This window comes from Polistes canadensis, unplaced genomic scaffold (assembly GCF_001313835.1).
Source record: "Polistes canadensis isolate GaletaPanama2010 unplaced genomic scaffold, ASM131383v1 scaffold_94, whole genome shotgun sequence".
NCBI lineage: Eukaryota > Metazoa > Arthropoda > Insecta > Hymenoptera > Vespidae > Polistes > Polistes canadensis.
This window is the reverse complement of record NW_014569641.1, coordinates 34,448-58,590: the sequence shown is the minus strand read 5'-3', so window position 1 is coordinate 58,590 and position 24,143 is coordinate 34,448. Positions and strand designations below refer to the sequence as shown.

Sequence of the window (24,143 nt, the reverse complement as noted above, 5' to 3'; positions counted from 1 at the left end):
AGACGAAACGTTCAACGGATAAATATTGTGTTCATCTTAATTAAACCCGTCCAAAAAAACAACTTCCCTAAGAGTAAACTTAGTAATTATATTAATAAATTTTGGATAAGAAAAAAAATCTTGATTATATTAACATTACATTTAATATTTATTTTTATATACATTTATATAAATTGTGAAAAAGAAAAATTTAATCTATCGGACAGTACAATTTAAATGCGTCCGATTAAAGAAAAATCATGACAAATGAATTGTACAAGCGAAAAGAATTACTTAAGAATTGATTTGAAATAAATGTAATTTGATCACTGTCAAGAAACTCGATAACTATAGTGTTTATTTCATGGGGATTTCTGATTTTTTGAACGCGTATCAAATGACAAAATGTCACACGGTGTATTATTTCATATAATTACTTTAATAATTATATAATCGTATGGATAATAAATCCGAGTGATATTGCATTTGAAAGAAAATAATGACCAAGGTGATATCTAATTAATGAATATCGTTCATTTTAATTAAAAGATCTACGTGAAACATCAATAATTTCAATGATTCCTATCATTGATACATTTCTATTTCTTCTTATTTTTAACTAATAATTCTGTGTGACCATCGATCTAAGTAAAAACGTAATTGTAATTACTGAAATTCCAGAAAAAAATTTTAAGCCTTTCAATTGGACGCGTTAGAATAGGAATAGATAGATAGATAGATAGATAGATAGATAAATTAAGTTCGAAAACAAAAGAAACTTTACTTCGAGATAATCTTGAAAACGATTAATTGAATTAGCAGAAAAGTTTCCAGGCTACTGTTCTACCTTTCGATAATATAATATCATTTTGAATTCAGTTCAATAATTTATTTTCTTATGTGTCCACTAATTCAACCGAATAAAATTTGAAATACAGAATATTCCCTTTTTGCAAATTTAAAATCAATTTTGTAATTGAAAAAGAAAAACAAGAAACAAAAAATAAGTTATATCCTTTATGATCTCGATATAAATAATTCTAGTATAGCGTAAAAATATTTTGGCAGGTTGAGTAAAATTTTCACAGTATATTTAATACTACTCTCGTCATATATTTAAATAACGAAAAAGTTTTCGCATCTAGATTAAAGGATCGTAGTTTCGAAAAAGGGGAGAATACACGTTAGGGAATTCTTGAAATACCGAAACTTGAAGTGAAGTTTAGAACACTTAAAGCATAAATACGAAAAGGGATATCTCTGAGGTATACTTCTGTCGTTAACGAAAGCCACGCTTTAGGGAATGTTACCGCAAATAAGTACGTGTAATACATGAAGTGTTTTAAAGCTAAAAACACGTTTACAAAGATTCTGCTAAGTTTTCAAGACAGGATTTTCAATCGTAAATAGAACAGTTTTTATTAGATTAATTGATAAGTAGGGGAAGAACGAAAGTGATGTTTCCTGACGTCATATGTAACATCGTTATCCTTAATTTATTTGATTTCATTTTAGCACCTGTACAAATATTCAAATATTCAATATCTACGAATGAAATTGGATTGATCCGATCCTACGGCGAATATTTAGTTGCATTTACAGTGAACTTCACACACTCTTCCAACTGATGAGGATTATGCACCAGTGCCTTGTAAGCTCTAATTACTTCGCAAAATTAACGCGATATTCCTTACTAGCTCTCTCCGTTTCTCTCTCTCTTTATGTATATATATCTATCTCGTTCTTCCTCTATATATCTATTTCATTTTATTCAAATCTATTTAGCGAAGGAAGTACATTACTCTATAATAAATACGAAACAAATGTTAGGATTATACATTTCCGAATTTTTTAGGATCAATTAAGTTGAAATTTTATGGAACAAAATATAATCATTAGTGCATATCGCGTACATACAAATAAATTTTAAGTACCGTAAATGTCGGTTCAAAAAAAAAAAAAAGAAAAAAACGAGCTTAAATTTTATAAATTCTGATCCAACATCAAATATTCGTTGTACCTTCAAACACCCCGCAACCACTACCCACAAAATTACAAATATTTGAATAATTTTCAACACGCGCAAACAAATCAATGAATTTCTATCGTACATATTTTAATCATTAAACAAATTTGGTATTAATTACTCTATTAAATTTCTATTCAAATATTATATTATATTTAATATTCCTTTTTTCGTAATTATTACACTTACTTTCTTCTTCCGACAAATCTTCTCCCAAACATTGTAGAACAACCCTTAGATCGGATGCAGTTATATAACCACGATTACGTTTATCGAACACCTGAAACATAATATAAAAATCTCTATTTTACAAGAATTAATTAACGAAAATTGAAACGTTACGATTGATCAGCTTTAATGATGGAACCTTTGAACTAAAAGAAATACCCCCTTTTTTCTATTTTTACATTTGCACCCGAGTGCATACAAGTAACACATGGAAGTGTTGTATGCATTTTAAGAACCTCGCTGAACAAGAGTAACACAAAAAGCTTTTATACAAGAAGGCGCATATAAAGCATACGTCGAAACAAAAGAGATTCTCCGTAGTTTTTTCGGTAATACTGCTTTTGCCAACTTGAAAACTTTAAATACGTGCACCACCCCTTTCTTATATTGGGTCAAAGAACAAGTTTTTTTCTTTTTTCCTATCTTTTTCTGATTAAATGATTTTAACGATTAACATAACAGTTTGCTATAATAGGAATTGTGAAAAATGAACGAAAGTATGGAATATAAATTGCACATATTTCTTTTTTTTTTTTTAAATTTTATTACACAAAATATGAAAACACTCTACAGCCTGGGTTGCTAATGTATTTTATACTATTTTGATAATATTGAATATAATACATTATACAAAATATTTAACATTATAATGGTATTATTTTATGGGAAAAACTTTTCAATAGATGCTAGAACAATAAACTCAATGTTTATATTATAACAACTACCTACAACAGGCTAATTCAATAAGTTTAATTATCGTGAATGAGATATACACGATACGAAGTTTGAAATAAAATTCAATAAAATTCGACTGTTGGTAAGATCGAACTAAAAGTTCATTATAACATTCACGTTGCATGCATTTTATATTGCGACGAATAAGAACCTTTTTACAATTACAAAAAACGTCAAATTAGAATTCGTACTTCGGTACGTTTTCTTCCAGAATTATTTTCTCTCTCTCTTTCTAAAGTAAATAAAATGAAAAAGAGAAATAATTATAGTATACATTATATTCGTATAAACTTTAATTATTCATTCTTTTTTTTGTCTTCATTGATTCGCATCTTCTCAATCAGATTTCTCTTCGAGTTTCTATAATTGAAGATCGAAAGTGAAAGTTTTCTCTGCCGTCTCGAGAAGGAAATGAGAAATATAATTCTAATAAATTATTTGAAAATTCACACACACACAAAATGTGTTCGTCTATCCATATATACATATATATATATTCTAACGTTCTCGACATGGTCTAATAAAAAATGATTCGAATGAAATCGATCATGAATTGGCATAGTAGTTGACATTGTGTTTTATATCTGACAAAAACAAATGGTTGATATTCCACTTTTCCATGTTAATTGCATGGTCACGACCAATTAAACTTCTTGAAATAGTCAAAGTTATCTCGATAGTAACTCAAGTTAGTGTGAACAAGGGTGGTGTCTTCTGTGTTCGGTGTTTAAATAACATAGACGTTTGAATTCACGACTGAATTTTGCTCGTTGTAACTTTCGAGGAAGGGTTGTCGAAACTTATTCAAACGTGAATAATATTTTAAAGGGTAAGAATCAAAATGATCTGGTAAGTTTTACGAAAGTAACTGTATCCCTCGTTGTAGTTCTAATTAATGATAAACTACAAATGAACATTTTCAAAATGTTTAACATGCTAATTATAAATTTCATTTTCATTTTATATTACGTTAGATATTATTATTTCCTTCTTTTATTTTTCTTCGCCCGAAAAACTATGACAGTCTGATAAATATTATATTTAGTTTGGATAAAATCCGTGCTTTGTAATAATAATAATAATTCGTCTTCTCTACGACAAAAAAAAAGGTTTATTTGAATTTATATTATAAAAATGATATTTTACAAACCAACTACTACCTTGTCACTTTGCTTTTCCCTTTCTCGTATTACAAAGTTAATCGTTTAGACATGTGAACGGCTTATATAAAACATTGTATATAACTGTGGTTATATAAGGTGTCAAATCTATGAAATGAAGATATTGTAGAAACTTTATATAGTAGAAACGTATAACCAAGGTATCCGGTATTCTCTTACAAAATTCTGCCCGAGGTCCGTTTGTTTGATTCATCGAAACAAGAAGAACTAGAATAAAAAAAGAAAAAAAAGAAAAAGAAAAAAGAAAAAAGGTTTTGAAAAAAAAAAGCTTGATATAATTTTTGTCGTAGTATTTTCTGACAATGCAAGATAATTCTACCATCAGTTTGTATATATATACATATCTATAATACACATAGGAAAGAATAGTGCATGAAAATGTCGAAGAGAATAAGCTCCGGAAAAAAGATAAACGAAACGATAGAAATAAAATGGAAATACAACCAAGCCAGGGAATATGTATGTTGTATTTATATCGCGTCAGCAGTTTATGCCCTTTCCCTTAACCGACATTGTTTTTCTTCTCCCTCCCATACCCAATTCCAAGCATCCCTTCCCTACCCTTTTTCTTTCCAGCCTCCTCCTCCTCCTCCTCCTCCTCCTCCTCACCCTCCACCTTTTTACTCGTTTGCTTCAAAACGATATATTTGTTTGTACACCCTCCTCTATTTCCACCCTTTTATCCCTATCCTTACGTTTATCATTATTTGTTCTCTCTCTTTTGCAATTCCTGCTTTGCTAAACCTCGTTCCCTCTGGCCCTTTCTTTTTTTTTCAAAATTTCTCCTCCTTTTTACCTTTCCTTAAATCACATATACTTCTTACTTATACTCCCCCTTTTTTCAAAGATCCTAATTTACGTTCCTCCCCCTTTTAACCAATACCCCCCTCTTCCCTTCTTTGTGGGTTAACCTCGCGGTTAGTTTTTTTTTTGTGCGTATTTTATCTTCGTCACACTGTTAACTCTCCTTATTTCACCCTAGCTAGAATTTCCCGTTCTTTTTTCTCTCACCCTCACCCTTTCTTCCCTTCTACTTCTACTTCTTCTTCTTCTTCTTCGTCTTCTTCTCTCTCATTCTAGGAACAATCTACTACTGGCACAACGACCAGGTCGCGGAGATTAAAATATCGACTTTGTGAGTACAATACGTATAGCATGACCCCGATGTTACAACCACAGCCCTTTCTGTAAAACCCTTTAACGTTTTAAACTTTATCGTCGATCAGAACAATACATCCGAAACAATTTCGATAACATTCTTTTGACAAGTTCATTTGATATTCAATTTTATACTCATTTATTTTCTATTTTGTAAATACTTTAATCTTTACTATGATATCCTTTAAGGTTTCATTTTTTCCTCCTCCAACATTTTCTTTTTTGTTTTCCTATTTCATTCGAAAAGTTAAATTTACGTTGATCTTAATAAACATCATATCGTTAGTTTCTGTTTTTAAATATTACACGTACAAAAATATATTTTTCTCGTTTTATTAGCAACCCAGCCACCCCCCACACCTGTGGACAATTTTCTTTTTTTTTTTTTTAACCAACGAATTATTCAACCTTTTAAAGGTAATACGATTAAGTACTTAATGCGATACGTGCCACTTTATTTGTAAAAATCGATTAACTTTGTGTTAAAACGAAAAGGTAAGATAATTGATTCAATTATTTACTATATCATATCTCCTATCATTAATTAATCGATGGTCAATACAATTTGTTGGCATTTTATAACTTTTTTCTTTTTTAAGCACAATTATTATTATTATTATTAGCAGAAAATTTATTTTCCTAACAAATAAGAAAAATAAAACTATGCGAACGAAATTGAATGGAAATTTTAATCGTGTAGTTTCTTTTTTAATTAATTATTGTTCGAAGAAGGGGACCACAAAAATAAAAAAAAAAAATAGATGAAGAACGATCGACGAGAATAAATTGATAGTATCGCGAAACAAAGTTTATAATACATTTGCGAATTAAAAATCTTCTTTGGGAGGATAACCCGCGCAAGGGAATGAATAAACTGAAGACAAAATTGTGCAAATGAAAAAAAAAAACAAAAACAAACAAAAAGTATACCTCGTATGGTTGGACGAACGTTTAAGTGCACCTAATTCTCGTGTTAAATTAAAAAAGAGAACAACAAAATATAGAATGACAAATAGGGATGAGAGAAAAAAGAAAAAAAATCAAAATGAGATATAGGGGCAGAGGGGGGGGAGAGAGAAGACAACAACAACAAAAATATCATTAATAAAACGCGCAGGAATGAAATCAAATTTCGACAAGTATAAAAAGAGATAGGTAAAAAGAAAAAGAAAAAGGGAGGAGCTTATACGCGAAGAATAAAAAAAAAATAAAAAGAAGAATGGTAAAAAGAGAACAACATGAGAGTGTAGAAAACCCTGTTCTTTACTAAAGTGTTAATAGCATATTCAGTCATTAGAATGTATTGTCCTATAATGGTTTGACACATTTTCCTATGCACTAGGGTTGCACCTGCATAACGTGCATGGGGTTAGCAACAACTTTTCAACCGTTTTCCTCTTTTCTCTTGCAATTCGACGCAGATTTTCGTGAAAGCACGTACCATCTCTAATACCTGCTCGTACAGATGCATAGGTATATATATATGTATGTACTGTGTGTGGGTGTGTGTGTGATTGTATAGATAACAAACTGACGAAGCTCGTAAAATATATATCGCGAAGGATTTTCCGTCGAATAATATATAATATTATGGAATAATTATTAACGAAATTAGAGGATAAAGAAAATAATAATATTTTTCAGCATACATTATCGTATGATTATATTTTCTGTTGGAAACTTCGTATAGTTAAGTTTAAACGCGTTTAAATAAACGTATGTTTAATTTTGTTAATGATAACATACACGATAATTCTCACGAATATTTATACGTAATTAAGTTGCATTATTATTACCGTTCTCGTTTGATTTTCTTCCTTTCCATTATATATATATGTTTTAATAAATGAAAGAGTTTTTTCCTCGCTTAAATCGATGCAACTTTTATGACACTTTTTTAAAATTTAAAATATCAATACCATAGGAAAAAAAAAATAATTGGAAGAATAAATTATAAATAAATATAATTTAAAGAGAAAACTGATTGAGATCCTTTTTTCTTTTCTCTTTGTGTAACAATCATTTACAATTAAATAAAATATATAATTTGATATCCAGAAATTTTGTGTGAAAAGATGAACAAAGAATACGTGACAGTTTTATAAGAAGATATTTGAGTTTATAAAAAGAAAGAATCCAATAAGAAGATGACGGCACACACATTGAGAACATATTCCATGGAAGAGTAAAAATCAAGACTAACGCGAGAAAGGATCATGCATCGAAGCGGATTATTGGATCGGAGAAAACGATAGAATCGGATTTTGTTCGTTTCGCGATTTCAAACGAAAGTAAACATCCCCCTCCACCCCAATGTTTCTAGGTATATATATATATGACACGATATTGTTCTTTTTTTCTTCTTTTTTTCTTCTTTTTTTTTCCAATTGCATCTTTCCAATATTTTATTCTCCATCCTCTCGTTAAATAAACATACACGACGACGACGACCCCAAACCACCACGCTTTGGCATATATTTTTCTTGGGTTTTTTTTTTTTTTATTTTAATAATATCCGAAATATAAAAGACATTTTTCAAAGACACGACTGACTAATATTTGAAAAATAATTAAAGATAATAATTCATATCGAGTCACCCTATATATATATATATATAGAACTAATTAACGTATTCGTAAGGGACATTAAGAGTACTATAATCGGAGTTAGGAAGTTCCTCTACCATTTACAACATTTAACCTATTCGCCATACTATGAATTGTATACGTAACATACTGTAGTAGGAATATTACAGAATACTATTTCCATTCTACGCTTGGTACAATTTAAGGCACTAACGTAACCCACCTGAAATGGTATGAGTGCTTTCTAAATTTGGTCTGGTAAAAGAGAATGACGTCATAATTCTACTCTTGCATTTATGCCTTTTTTTCTTTTTTTCTTTGTGCGTCTGTGGGTGTGTGCATGTGTGTGTTTTTTTTGTTTCTTTCATTTTTTTTTCATTTTTCTCTTCGTGGGAACGAACGTTATCTCATTTCTGTAGCACGCTTGATAAATTTTCGAACATTTTTCCTTCGGTGCAAAGAAAAAAAAAAGAAAAAGAAAAAGAAAAAGAAAAGGGAAAAGTAAAGGAAAGAAAGAGAGGAAAGAAAAAGGGCTACTCGTAGGGAAACCTTTTTATAAGCCCTCCTATTGTATTCGCATAATATCGTACTTTACGAAAAGTTTGAATATTTCAATATGGATACAGCTACTTTGGAAAACGACTAGAGAAAGATTCTAATTAATTCCTCGTTCTTTGATTAATGCATACGGGTTATAAGTGAATTTTCTTTTTTTTCTTTTTTGTCTGTTTTGTTTAATCGACGATTTTTATTAAAACTTTTCATATCACTTATATTGTCTCAATTTTTTCTTTTTTTTTTTTTTTTCAACGCGTTCAATGAAATGTCCGAGACAGAAAATTTTATATTAAACATAAAACAGATTAATTAACGATATTAAAAAGCTTCGTCGTTGTTATAAAATGGGTAAGAAATTTTTCATTTTCTTCTTTCTTTTTCCTTTTTTTTTTTTTTTCGATATATCACCAAGATTCTTAAAAAGTGAAAATAATAAATTCGTTGTCATCCATTGGTGGAAAATATCTTTTATGTCGTCTTTTAAATGCATTAAATATTTTACTTTGGAAATAAGATAAATAAATTTTAAACTAAGTTGTTATAAAGGAACGTAACAACAACAACTAGTTACGTGGTTGAATAACTTATGTAATTTTAATTGTACAATTTAACTTTAGGTCGTGGTGCACACGTGCATACGAATCTTTGATTTGTCTATACAAGGGAAGTACTAAGTTGACATAAAACCGAGTTTGTTTAAATTCTACACAGTTATAGGAGCTTACAAGGATCGTAAATTGCGCGAACAATACTTAAACCTATCGAAAAAAGAAATAAATTTATATCAGTGGGTTGAAAAGTTTTGAGCCTAAGATGAATCAAAACAAATTTAAATCTTTATGGTTTTCCATACTATGATATTAATTAGACAAACGAATTTTTCTCAAAGCTAAAAATATAGATAATAAATACAAAACCAAAATGAATATATAATTTCACATTAAACCGAATAAACTTTATTATAAACGATTAATTTTCGTTCGATATATATAATTTAAATGTGAAAATCAATTTTAATTAAGTTTACAATCCCAGTATATATATATGCGCGTAAAACCCTCATCTTAATCCACGAAAAATGTAAGGAGAGAAAAAGTTTGGAAAAAGGTGGAAAGTAGGTTGGTATCAAGAAAAAGTTGATCCTTTTGGAATGACTGGCAACAACTTTGAAAAAGGAAAAAAGATAAAAGTTTGAGTTTTGATCCAAGCTTTCGATATTGCAAACGTTCAACGGTAAGTATCAAAAAGACCAATGGCAAAACTTTTCAGTATCTAAACCCCCCCCCGCCCCCGCCCTTTATCTTCTTCTTACGTCACTAAACAACGTTTTGTTCGTTTCCTATTTATACGAGGAGTTTGCGTATTTGTCGAGTTAACAATTCGATTTTAAACGAAAAAAAAAAAAAAAATAGCAAGGGTTTGTTGCAAACTAAATTTCACGGTCGTGATATTATAAACTTCTATGTATCATAAGCTTCTTTTATTAATATTCGTTTTTTTCTTACTTATTTTTTCAAGATCACGATATAAAAACGATTAGCAAAGATTTCTTTAAAACATCCCCCGTAATCTTTTCGATAGACGACAAGACATAATAATACACTTTTAAAACTTTACTTTACTTTACTTTACTTTCTTTCTTTCTTTCTTTCTTTCCTCCTTTTTATCTTTTATTCTTCAATCTCATAGTTCGTGGTTTCTCTTTTAACAAGGCATCCCGTTGATCCCTACTTTATCTTTTATCATTTTTCCATCTTCTTTTCCTATCTTTGTTTTTAAATGAAATTACCGAACAGAGTATTTTCAAACTTATTTAAGTGTCATTTATCTTGGCATAGTTTATGTTAGAAAATTTTAATGGAAATAATATTGAAAAGTATCAAGGCAACACACAACAGGAATTCAAAATGAATATTGCAAAATAATTTGTACAAATATTTATGGGTAGATGAAAAAAAAAACAAAAAAAAAAGCAAAGAACTTTGACAAATATCACGAGGTAAAACTACAAAAATTTGCAATCCTCCTTATACGTGGGTGCTAACTTCATGGGGAGGGAGGGGGGGGGGGTCACCGTATAAAGAAATCAATGTACGAGTCCAGTTCATTCTATCAATTCATCCCGTAGACAAAAGAAGGAAATGAATTTCCCATAGAAATAGTTTCGACGTTTTACGTTCGTTCCTGCAGTGTTCACGTTACGACCTTTTTCACTTAAACTAACGAAGAACATCTCTACATTCGCGTTTCACACTTTTACTTTAAAGTAATAGAACCAATAATAATAATAATAATAATAATAATAAAAATAATTATAAATGAAAATGAGAGAAATAAAATTGTCATAGAAAATACTACTAATAACGATAAATAAATTAAAAATGATATATAAATATGCGAGAGAATATTGATTTTATTATTCGTGAACGTGTATTCAATGACAAATTTTTTTTATACGATTTAATTCATCTCAGTTATTTTAATTATTATTTTAATACTTTCCAGGGGATTTTCTAACCCTGTCCACGTGTCAGTTTCTATGCAATTTAACATGGATCGGAGTAAAAAAGAAAGAATGGTTTTCATCTCGCAACAACAACCAACACCACCACCACCACCACCGTGTGCATATTCTTTTCCCTTGACCTTTTTTTTTTTCATATCAACGTGCATTTTTAAAGTCGAGAAAAATCAGATAAAACTCATGAGGTTTTTACGTTAACGTTAGAAAATATATACACACACCATACCATCTTTGGTGACATTATACCGAGAAGCAACATAATAAGAGATTAAAGTCCGTTATTATTATCTTTCGATCTTTTTATTAGACTGTCCGAAGGGGAAAAAAAAATCTTTCTCGTTGATATTTAAGGTCAATTTATAAAAGCAACATTATTAAATTTACATATATAATTATAAAGGGAATTTTCTCAAAACACATTCTTTATATATATATTTAAATATTTATTTTTCAAATCGTCAGAGAAACATAATCGAGAAATTTCCCGTTATATATATATACATTAATAACAAATGCATAAAGTATTGATGCATAAAGTAAAATAAAAATGAAAAGTGCAATATGTTATAATCAATGCAGGAAAGATGATATAAATTTGGAAAATGTATTGTCTATATTTTATTGAATTAATCAATGAATGATATTGCAAGAAAATAAGAAAAAGAGAATAAAATATGAAATAATTTATTGGAAGGAAGAGGAATATTGTTTTGATGCGATGCATGTGTGGTTGGAGGATGTCATTTCAAATATAAAAAAAAAAAATAAAAAAGAAGCAACCGAATAATAAATTCGGATATTGATAATAATGAAAGATCAATTGGAAAATAATTATATATAAAGATATTTCATTAGAGAAATATTGAAAAACAAATATACAAATCTTAGTATTAAATTATTCGATCTATTTGTGTGACGAATAAAAAAAGTAATAGGAAAATAAAATATATTTTAGAAATGGGCTTGAAAATGTATCGATCAATAAGAACGGACAATAAGCCATTGGCACGGACACGTTTATTTGAGATGGGAAAATTGGTAGCTTCTGTGTGGAATGAGGAAAATACCTAAGTTATAGAAAGCCGATGAATGATGTGGTTGCAAAACATTCAATGAGGCGTATCCGTCGTGCACTTCGCTGAATTTCCGCGTTTTTCTTTTCGAACTAAAGCGTTGCATCTTATACCAGTCAGACACGTAAAGGAAAAGTAAAGGGAAAGGAAAGGAAAGGAAAGGAAAGGAAAGGAAAGGAAAGGAAAAAAAGGATAAAAAGGGAAAAGGAAGGAAACACAAGTAAGTATTGCTCCCTTTTTCCTCGCCTTTCAAACTACAACCAATCTACCATCCGTTTACGTATAAAAGAATCAACATTTTACGAACACTTTCCTATAAACCTCTCCTCCCAATCATAATCTTTATAATAGATGACTTTACACATACACGGATACTTGTTATTATACTTATCGATGTGAACTTTATGAAATCACATTTTTTGGATAATTAGGATTTCTAAAAAATTAGGTTAAAAACAATTGATGTTTTATTACCTATAAAAGTAAAGATAAAAACGAAACCTTACGCGAAATGCATCTCGCAATTCTTGTTCCTCCTGATCCTGATCTGCAGAAGTTCCGGAATTCTCGTCACCGATGTTGCTGACGATCTCGACGAATTCTTCAAAACTTACAGTACCGTCACCTGAAAAAAAAAGAAATATCAATCAGAAATGTTAAACGTTTTATTACGTTATTCACAGATATCATTCGAGATATCACAAAACAATCATTGGAAAACTTTGTACAAGTTGATATACAAAAAGAATGTATTTAATGTTCTTCATTTAATAATAATAATAATAATATTATACAGTGATTATAAACGTTAACGATGGTTAGTTAAGAATAAAAAAGAAATATATAATGACGTTTGATGTAACACAAAAAGCAAACGGGAATAAAAAAAATCTTAATGCGTTCTAATGAAACAACCATGTCAAAGAAAATTATACATTAAAATTATTGGGTCTGGTTTTTTTGTTAAAAAAAAAAAATCGATGATTGCATAACGACAAAGTAACATTTTCTTCGTCACAAGACGGAAGAATCTTTTATATAACACACGTTCCTTTTTTAAAGCTTCTTTTCTTTCCCTGTTGTTGCTCGCTTCGATCCTCTTTTACACGTACCGACGTACAAAAACAATTTTTAACCTTTCAAGAGGAAAAACCATACACATACTCGTTCGTCTTTCTACCCCTCCCCCTTTTACTCCTCCTCCTTCTTTCGTATTTTTTCTTTTGAAAGAGTATTTTTGCGTTCATACATACGTTTCTCTGTACCTTTCTCTAATTTATAGTAAAAAGGAGAAAATAAAAGAAAAAAAAAGAAAAAAAGATAAAGAATTATTGCATTTTTCTTCTATCCAATCGGCAACCGAATATTTTCTCGTTTGTAATAATCGTATCTTTTTCTGATTTTATCATTTATATGAAATTCTTTTAGATATTTTTGTATTTATTGAATTTTACGTTGTTCGATGTTATAAAAAATACCATGAATGACATCGATATAATTTAAAACACTGTATTCACCCGTATACAATGTATTATTATTCGGCGTATTCAAAAGAAGATTGAGGAAAGAACGTGAAGAACAGAAGTAAGACCGCAATTAAAAAGCTTACAAAAGGAATTCGAGATTGTGAAATACGAGTAACCAAGTCGGAAAGTATTTTGTAAGCGTTGCGTTTTAATCTTGGAAACGATTACGACTGCAAATACTTAAGCTGTTTGAGAAGTATTACTCAGTGAAAAGGAATTTTAAAGACTTTCCCAAGCTGTTTTATATGTTTTCTTACTCGAAATCGAACACATTTTCACTCACATCTATCAAATACTATCGAAAAAAAAAATCTGTCTAAAATCAACAGGAGACGATTATTTTCACAATATATAACCCCCATCTATATTTTATTATACATGCTTAAGTTATTTAAATTTAATAATCCAACGTGAATAAATATCATTAACTTGTAATACAATATACGTTAATATTACAACAATCACAAAATAATATATTTTTATTAACAATAAGAGATTGATAAATGACAATAACCAAAGTGATTGTTTTTCTAAATGAAAATTTGATCATATTATACTATTCAAATTGTATTCGAGTAATAAGTAGATATACTTTTTCGGCAAGGTGAAAATATTTAAAGTTGAAATTTGAAAGCGACGCGAAAAGTGAAAGGTTTCTGACTGGTTTGAGATAAACTTCTAGGGAAATAATATCGATCTTGACAAGACTTGGAAGAAACGAGAGAAAGGGGAAAGTTAAGAAGTATTTAAACTTCGGAGTCGCGTGCAAGTTGTTTCGCATCACGTGCCTTTGCAATATTTTTTTTTTTCTTTGACTTTTTTTCGAAGGGATGATTCCTATAGGTGATAAATTTTCTATAATTTCAAATAGAAGGAGACGATCGTAATGGATGGAAAATCTTCAAAGGCTGTGGCGCATTAAAGTACTCGAGTATCGCATGCTTTCAATCTATTAACGGTGACCCGTATAATGTATTAGCCAAAAGCTTTTAATAGCGTCAAAATGTACAGTAATAACGAACTGTATCCTACCAACTACGACGAGTGGATCCACCTGTGACACACACCTGCACGACTTCACTTTCTTCCTAATGTTTCTTAAATAGAAAAGCAACTCTTCCTCGCAATCTTTCATTCACGTTAAAACTTTTCAAGAAACACGATTTCTACTGAATCGTTATAAAAAAAACAAAAACCTCGATATTTTTTTCACGATTTATAGGTACCTTTATTCGAATTTCAAAGCCAAACTCTACATAGTATTTTACCTTTTATTTCTATAACGCCAATTTGTCAATCGGTTAAAAAATATATAACTATTATTATTGTCTGATGCGAATCAAATAATTTCTCGTATTTTTTGATTGAAATTCTCGTCAATGAATATTGATAATAGAAATTCACACAATACAGGGTAAGAGTAAATTGATAAATATTAATCGAATAACATTTAATTTCAATGGATTAAAATAAATATTGAATAAAAAATTTGCAACGAACTATTTTCGGGAAAAGGTAAATAGTTCTTAGCGAGAATTGAAAAAAATATGTTCCGAAAATATTTCGTAAGAAATTAATATCGCGTTTGCATAAAAAAATAAACGAAAAATCCGAACGAATTCGAACGAATGATATCGATGATAAATAAAAGTGTTGAAGTCACTTTATCGAACAATTTATAAACTTTATTTCCAGGTATTTGAACTTTCACAAAAGCTTTGTGGGAAACGAATTTGTCGCGTTTGGTTTTTGAAATATTTTCGGTTTCCGTCATGATCCTGGGCTGGTTAAGGAAAATGAACTCAAAGACGTAATACTCCGATGGGTGATCACGAAGCTGAAGGAAAAGTTTTCGAAATAAAGGAAGAAAAGAAATAAAGACGTCAATTGGATTTTATTCGTTTTTACAATGTCTTTTGGAGTGCATCTGAAAGCATTGTACTGTCTTACAGTCTTCCAATACAAAACCAAAATACTGTAAAATACCGAACGTGCAAGAACATAAAGTTTTCTTTTCTCGTAAACTTGATTAATCACTTTTTGTCATTTCCTTCTTCCATTATTCACTTTCGTATTACTTTTCCGGACATTTTTTTTTTCTCTCTCTCGAATAACTTCTCAACTATAATTAAGAATTTTATAATATAGCCTGATATTTTTCTTTTGCCAATTAATCGACAAATACGTGCATACTACGTTAAAACAAGGAATCTAGATTTCTTCCTATTTATGACTTTTTGAAAAATATTTTTGATAGGCGCGTCCTAGATAAAACTAAGCGGATTTTACGAAGGGATAAGAACCGTTGTAAACAGGATTTAGAGTGATAATACGCTCCGACGAATATTTCCTCGTGAATTTTCTCTGCCTACGTGCGTCTAAACTTATCCAATCTCTTCATCTAGTTTTTGTTCTCTTTCGGACACGTATATAACGTATGTTACGTGAATACCTGTATCAGATTACCCGGATAAATTTTACAATTCTAAATATTTAATTTTTTATTTATTTCTTTTTTTTTTCAAAAAATATATATACACGGAACGTTCGCAAAATTTGAGATCAATTTTATATTACGTATTACAAAATGTAAATATTTACAAATATTTCAATCTTCCATAAATAAAAAACGTCCATGATAATACGATTATACAATAGGATTTAATAAAACTAATCTTAAGATAAATTTCACCTGTAAATTTGATTACATTTATATATGAACTTTCTTTTATCGTTCATTTAACTTCAGTACTACGTAATTTGGTCGAAATCTTTTTGGACACCCTGTATATATATATGTATGACGGTATTATAAATTGAGCATAGGATATATACCCGCTTTGGGAAAACAGACACGACTCTAAGCAATGTTAAATTTCTCCGGCACGTGATTCCCTCAGCTGAGGTACTTTAAATGCTGTTGAAAATTTTCCTACCTTAGGTGCATAGTAGTACATATGTATATACACCTACGTTTACATATGAGAAGCTAGTAATATAGCTATGTATCGTTACAAAGAAAGAGGGAGAAAGATAGAGAGAAAGATGAAAGAAGAAAAGACCCGTTGATCCCTTGGCCAAGATCGTTTTAACAACTTGAACCTTATGAGAATAACTTCGAAATGATAGTTTGACGTCAACCTTGGAAAAGTGGATCGAAATTTTACTCGCGATATTTTTCTGACAACTATATATACATATCGTGACCAATCAAATGGACATTTAAAAAAAAGAAAAAATACAAAACGCGTATTTTAATATAGAATGAAATTATTCGTTAATTGGATAACGAAGAAAATATTTTCTGTTTTTTTTTTTATATATATTATGAATGAAAAATTATCTATGCATAGTAAATCATAATTTCAAATTCCTACCCAAGTTGGTAACTTTAGTAACCGTTTTATCTTCATAGGTAAGTAACTATGTACTTAATACTTCCCAGGTTCCTTTTTGAGGAAGAAAATAAAACTGCAGATTTAGGAATAGAAAGTTATGAGAAGTTTCCAAAAGAAATCGGATAAAAACTTTAACTTTTTGATAATACAAGTGTGAGTCTGATTTTTACACGAAAATTCAAAGATTTTTCATACATCGTTTTAATTTAATAACCCTTATTATTAGATCAAATCTGCAGAAATATTATTCTCCTTCATAAATTGAATTTCAATTGAGAATTATAAATCTAAGTAAAAGTTCAATTTGTTAATTATTTTAATAATAAATCAAATCATGTTTATATAGTAATAATTAAAACAGTGCATTCATAATTGTTATTATTATTATTATCGTAGGAAAATCTAATAAACAAAATGAATAACATTAAATGGAGAATTTGGATTGCAAATTAAAACAAGCTACGTTACGTAAATACCTTTTACAGGTTATCGTAAATAATTACATTAATTGTTCGTACGTGAAAACACGAGTGTAATAACACTCAAATTGTTCAATAATAATTTAATTAGTTTGAAAAGTAAATCTCAGAACACGTGCATAAAAGTTACAAGCCGGTGTCAATTTGTTTCATTAGCACGTTCGAAAATCACTACCTTTATTCTACCCTTTTGACCTAACACGTGATAGAGTAATCCAAATCCTTAGAACATGATCAAACAGTATCAGTTTAATTCGATCACGTACGATTCCGACATTACTTGAAAATGTAACAAATAAAATGAGATCGTCATTTATTTGTTTCCACAATTCTCAAGAGGGTACTTACATTAAAATCGAATCAACGAGAAAGTATAACTTTTGTTGAAAGTATTTTATTGTCAGGTTATCGCAAGTACTTAAAAAATCGTGACTAGAGTTACATGGGACACTCTATATATCTTTACTTTTATCTACTGCATTTATTATTCCAAGGAATCTTTTTATTTGGATATAGAAAAAAGAAAAAAGATAAAAAATAAGTGATATTATTTTTTCCACTACAGAATAACCTGTTGCGCCTAGCCGAAGATCATAACAGTTTCAATGGAGAAATGATTTAGTTTTAATGTATAATGTCTTAACTTGTATTAAATCGAAGAAACGTCATAGAACTTAGAACACATTGATATATTTATGATCGATGATGTAAATTAGAAGTAATTCGAATTGCAATGAGTTTCAAGTTGCTACAACGAAATGCACTTTGACTAGGATCAACACTTCGGTATTACTTTGGACCTAACTAAATTGATCTTTCAATGTATTATATTTAAAAGAAAATACTGTTATTAGAGAAAGTATTATTAGATATTAATTAAAAAAATAAATAAATAATAAATTTATATAGAGAAAATATAAAACAAACCGCGAAATTCATTTCGTAGAAATTCTCTCGTTCGAGTATTCTTCGTAAATTATTAAATTGATCATCAAATATATTTATGCATATAATAAAAAAAAAAAAAAAATAGTAATAAAAATGCATCCACGCACCGATATTGCATACCCAAGTAATGACCTTAAAAAAAAAAAAAATGGAAAAAGCTTAAAATAGATAGATGGAAGAATTACAAAAAGAAAAAAAAAGAAAAAAAGGAACGCCAGAACCAAGGATTTGAATAGAAAATATCAGAAGGTTATTAATATTTCTCGTTTTACATAGGATCGATTAATAGTAAGATAATCGTTTTTCAACCTCAGCATCCTCTTCCCTATTATCACTTCTTTTTATACTACTACCACCACCCCTTTCCTTTTCCCGAAACCCCAATGGATCGTTTTATTTTCTCAAAACACGATATAACAGGGTGAAGTGGGCGGCCGGCAACTTCGAACCCTTTGTTTTTCTCCCCACTTGTTACGAAACCGATCGATGCCAATCTAGTTTATATGGTTTTCATTTATAGTTCGACGAATTTAATTGCACAAGGGTCTCAGAGAGAGAGAGAGAGAGAGAGAGAGAGAGAGAGAGAGAGAGAAAAAAAATAAAAAAAGAAGAAGTATAGGTGGTGGAAGATGAAAATGGAAGAGAACGAGTAAAAAGAAAATTTCAACGAAAGTGGTAGGATGGGGTGGGATGGGGTGGGGTGGGGAGTTATTACACGTTCATCCCACTTTTGTTTCAATAAATATCGTTCATAAAAATAAAGGACAAGTGACATTCCACACTACTCTTGCTTGCTTATTTGGTTTATTGGTTGGTTGGTTGCTTTTATTGATTCGTAGGATATCCTATCGAAGGCTTCTGATTGCGTTACTTGCTCGAGCAAAGGAATAAAACAACAAAAATATCATACGTAGTGATTCGACGAAGGAAAGGGAATATTTAAATCAAATAAATAAAGATGGATGATCATGATCGAAATCAAATGAAACCTATTGGATAAGGGCTTCGAGAAAAATGAAGAAATTCGAGAAATTTTTGTTAAACTCTTTGCAAAATCATAATAATAATAATAATAATAATAATAATAATATAACAAGTGATTAAAACAATTTTAATATCCACGTATAGAACGTTCTAATGAGAAATTAAAATTAAAACGCGAGAGGGTTGTTTTCTTTTTTCTTAATATACGAAGACAAGTTAAGAAATTTGAAGTATGAAGTTTTGAAAAATAAAAAAAAAAAAAGAAAGAAATAAATAAATAAGTAAATAAAAAAAAAGAAAGAAAAAAGGAGAGAAAAAAACGTATGAATTTTCGATAAACGCACGATAGTCGTTTATATTAACCTCGTGGCATTGCATATTGACGAGGTGATACGCGTTTAGAATAATCGTCGAAGAAAAAACGTATTGCACTTTTCGAGCATCCCTATCTTCTTCTTTTTCCAATCAATGATGGGGTAGAAGGAGAGAACAAGCATCTAAATTGGTTAATCGAACAGTCAACGTGATTCGCATAACCGAATATCAGTCGATCTTTTACACGCATATATGTACATATACATCGATAAACTTTTATACAAAAAAATCCCCTTCCTTTCTTCTATTTTACCCTTTTCCTTTTAATTGTCTCTCTTTTTTTTTTTTTCATTTATTTATATTTCATTCGCACACACGTACGGCGCGTATTACACGGATGCAAATTGCGCTGGTGAAAAAATTCAAGAAAACACAGAGGGAAGAAAAAAAAAAAACAAACACATTTATACAAAACGCATGCATGCACGCACGCACGCACGCACACACGCGCTCATAGAAAACATTTACCCATTCCTATTTCTCTTTACACGAATCCGACGTTTATATTCGTTCCTTTTCGCGCAATTACAATTTAAACGATCGAATACGACGTGTCCGTCAAAGTTTCGAAAAAAAACCGAACAAAAGAATATAAAAGGAAAAATCGTGATTCGTCGTTGTAGCACATTCGAAACCATCGGTACACGACTTACCACCACAATACCTCTCTTTCTTTCTTCCCCACCCCCTACCCCTACTCTTTATAGTTCGTCACACTTTCAAGAAAAACCCATGAATTTCTTTCTATCCTACGTTTTTTTCTAAACGAGCTTCCAGTTTCAATCGATTTTTTTGTTCTTTACATTTTTAAAAGAGAAATCATCGTAGATCGAATTTCTTTTAAATTAAATACTACGCTCGAAAAAAAACTCGTTACTTTACACGTGCACAGAGAGATAAATGTATAATACCATACCACACCATACCACACCGATGATTCATGCATGACTTTCCCATAAAATAATTTCTATCGCGTTTATTGATTTATGCACGGGGGTGGTTTTTTTCTTTTTTTTTCCCCCATCAAATCGTTTCTACCATTAGTGGTTAAAATGCATTAACACTCTTCGCGTGTAAAAATATAAAAATTAATAATATAATTTATATATATAAAAAAAATACATGTATATCTTTTACACACACGTATTATAGAGAAGCTTCTAACTAACTTCTAGTTTTCTATTTCTAGCTCTCATTTACACCCCCACCCACCCCGCCCCAACTTTCTAGTCGTCGTAATTAAACCAAACTACGTCTCTCTCTCTCTCTCTCTCTCTCTCTCTCTCTCTCTCTCTCTCTCTCTCTCTCTCTCTTTCTCTCTCGTGCTTCGAGCCAACGATTTGCAAAAAAGTTTGTCCGCGTTTTAAAAATTATATATGTTTGTCGGTATAATTAAATACAGTGAACAGGATTTTTTTTTCCACACGTCTCGTTATCGTATTCTCAACTACATTCCAACATTTTTACACATACGTGTACACTTAAGCAGTCCTTTATTCGTAGTTTAAACGAACCCTTAAAACTACACACACACATACTCTTTCTCTCTCTTTCTCTTTTTGCACAAACCCTTTTTACTACTGGCGAATCACAAGATCTTTAATATACTTAATTAAAAATCTACTTCCCTGCTCACACAGCGTTTATAAACTACGAAATTGAGCTTAACGTCGAATTAAGGGAAAACTACAACATACGGGAATAAAATCCTATTATAACAATCAAAGAAATTTCTGATTAATTTTATTAACATATCGTGCGACGGAAATAATATTTAAACAAGCGTCGTTACAACGCCAAGAAATATCCAATAGAAAAATTTACATGACTATGTTGAAATATTATATATATTTCAAAGAAAAAGAAAAATGAAAAATATATCAAAAACACACGATATATTCAATTACAAAGAATTTGATGTAATAGAAATAAAAGAAAATACATTCACGTGTGGGGGTGGGTAGTTGGGGAGAAGAATGCACGATATGCATTTTCACGAATACGATCAAGTATATAGAAACAACTAAGAAGAAGAAGAAGAAGAAGAAGAAAAAGAAGAAGGAAGAAAAAAAATATAAAAAGATAAGAATAAGAAGAATAAGAAGAAGGAAGTGAACCGAGCCTTGTAGCGAGGCAATCGTCATTCAAGAACTGGAAACAATAGGCATTTCTACTGTTCAAGTGCATTCATCCGAGTATACTTTTCCTGCAATCTTACGTGATTCGTAATAGTCGAGTATGCCTCGTAGAAAAAGATGATAGAAAATTTGAAAGATACTTTATTTATAAGTAGACTGATACCTAGATTGGATACGTACAAAAATACGAGATGAGATAAACAAAAACAAAAACAAAAAATAAATAACAAAGAAAAGAAAAGAAAAGAAAAGAGAAAAGAAAAATCTGATTAAAAGGACGAGAGTCCTGACGGTGCACAAGTTAAAGGCCCCCGGCCCCTAAAATTCAGGATATCGAACGAACAAAAAAAATACAAAAAAAGAAGAAGAAGAAGGGACAGATAAATGGATAAAGAAGGAAAGAAGAGTAGGCGTATACGAAAAAAGTATAAAAATCCTGACTTAATAAAGAGCAGCCATTATAGCGGCGAACCGTGGCCATTGTTCATAAGGGGTGTAGGGGTTGCTTGCTTGAACGGGGGGTGGGGAAAAAAGTGCTTAGTGAAAATTAGCAGCAATTAAGTTGCCATACCTCCTTTAGGCAGAAAATTTTGTTAAAATGCCACACGCATACACGTACACGTAAACACAGAGTAATTTTACGATTACACAAGTTGATAGGATAAACGTTATCTAATACACATTGTAAGAAAAGCACCCCGAAAACTTGTCCTTATCCATTTTCTTTCGTATATTCCAAGAAGATACTTGAATATTTAAACTCTCCGAATATCTTGGTTAATGAGTTCCGGCTCCTGTTCTAATTAGAATTTGTTAAGAGGTTAGTTAGGATTTTTTCGCTCGGAAAGAAAGAAATAAAAAAAAAAAAATAAAAAGAAAAAAGAAGGGGAGAGAGGAAATGGTTTAAACATTGAGGGATTCTTCTTTTATTTTCCTTTCTTTTTTTTTTTTGTGTTTCTTGGAAAATAGGAAAGAGATATAAGGGTGGTATATTTGACGAGCTTATATTTATCGATCTTTTAAGATATAATGCGTGTTAATTTTTAATCGTAAAATATTTGATATCAGTTTCTCTCATCAAGAGTGTGGTGTACATCTAGTTTTAAATATTTATAACTTTTATAATTTTGAAGATATTTTTAAATATAATATCTCGAAAAAAAAAATAAGAGAAATATTAACGCGTATATATATAATATATATAAAAGAAATAAATTGTTATTATAATATAATGAAATATAAATCGGAATACTTGAAAAAAAAAAAACTCACCATCGATATCAATCTCTTGCAGCATAGTGTTCAATTCCTCAGCTCTTGCGAATTGTCCCAAAGAACGCATTACCCTTCCGAGTTCTTCTTTCGTGATATTACCATCCCCGTCTTTATCGAAGAGATTAAATGCCTCTTTAAATTCTGTGAAAAAGCATTTATATGAAATATTAAATACCATTCGATTATAAATTCTATCAAAGTTTTCAAACGAATTCATTTTGATTAACGTCCAATTAAATGAACCATGATAATCATATATTAATTCAAGTCGAGAATGAAAAAAAAAAACAATAAAACGATTTGAAAATAATCGAAAAGTCATTGAACAATGGTTTACACCCCCCTTCTCCAACTTTAGCCACCCCTTAACGTTTCAACTTTTCAGACAAGTTCATTCTTTCGAATAGAACTAGAAAGAAGAAAAGGGAAATGATTGTTATACGAGTATCATTTATTCACGTAAATTAATGCAAATTGTTTCGTAAAACTAATTACAATTAGATTGTGTGTGTGTGTTCACCCATTGTTAAATAACAAAAATAAGTAAATCAATATTAAATTGAAACGTATGATATAACACTTTTTCTATCCAACTAATTTGATTTCCACGATATTCGAAAACAAATTCACGAGATCTGTTTAACGTATCAACCTCGAGTGGGTATTCCCCCTTCTTCCCCCTTTTCAACCCCTTCTCACCCCCTGTTGCCTTGAATTTGATCGAATACAGGAGAGAATACCAGAACAGCTTGGGGTTGTTGCCCGAAGCGAATTTTCGACTAAGAGCAACTGGATTCGGATCGTCGAGGCTCGAGTCAACCGTTTAATGGCCTTGTTTCATGAACCATTGACTTTATACGTATCCTACCTAGAAGATATGTGTATACAGGTATACAGAGTGATTCACGAATATGTGATACAGTAGAGAGATTATTAATGTCATTCAAAATCCTATCGAAAATATTTTAATCA

At 30.2% G+C, this 24,143-nt stretch overlaps 1 protein-coding gene across 2 annotated transcripts in view; it reads right to left on the bottom strand.

Moving 5' to 3' along the window:
* Nucleotides 1-24,143, bottom strand: part of LOC106787161 (centrin-2-like) — a 47,472-nt gene that overhangs the window by 6,694 nt on the left and 16,635 nt on the right. For both annotated transcript variants that reach the window (XM_014749279.1, XM_014749280.1), the window contains exons 3-5: nt 23,169-23,312; nt 12,555-12,673; nt 2,195-2,285 (exon numbers count right to left, since the gene is read on the bottom strand). In XM_014749279.1, coding sequence (XP_014604765.1) covers nt 2,195-2,285; nt 12,555-12,673; nt 23,169-23,312 — 354 coding nt within the window. The remainder of the gene's footprint in view (nt 1-2,194; nt 2,286-12,554; nt 12,674-23,168; nt 23,313-24,143) is intronic.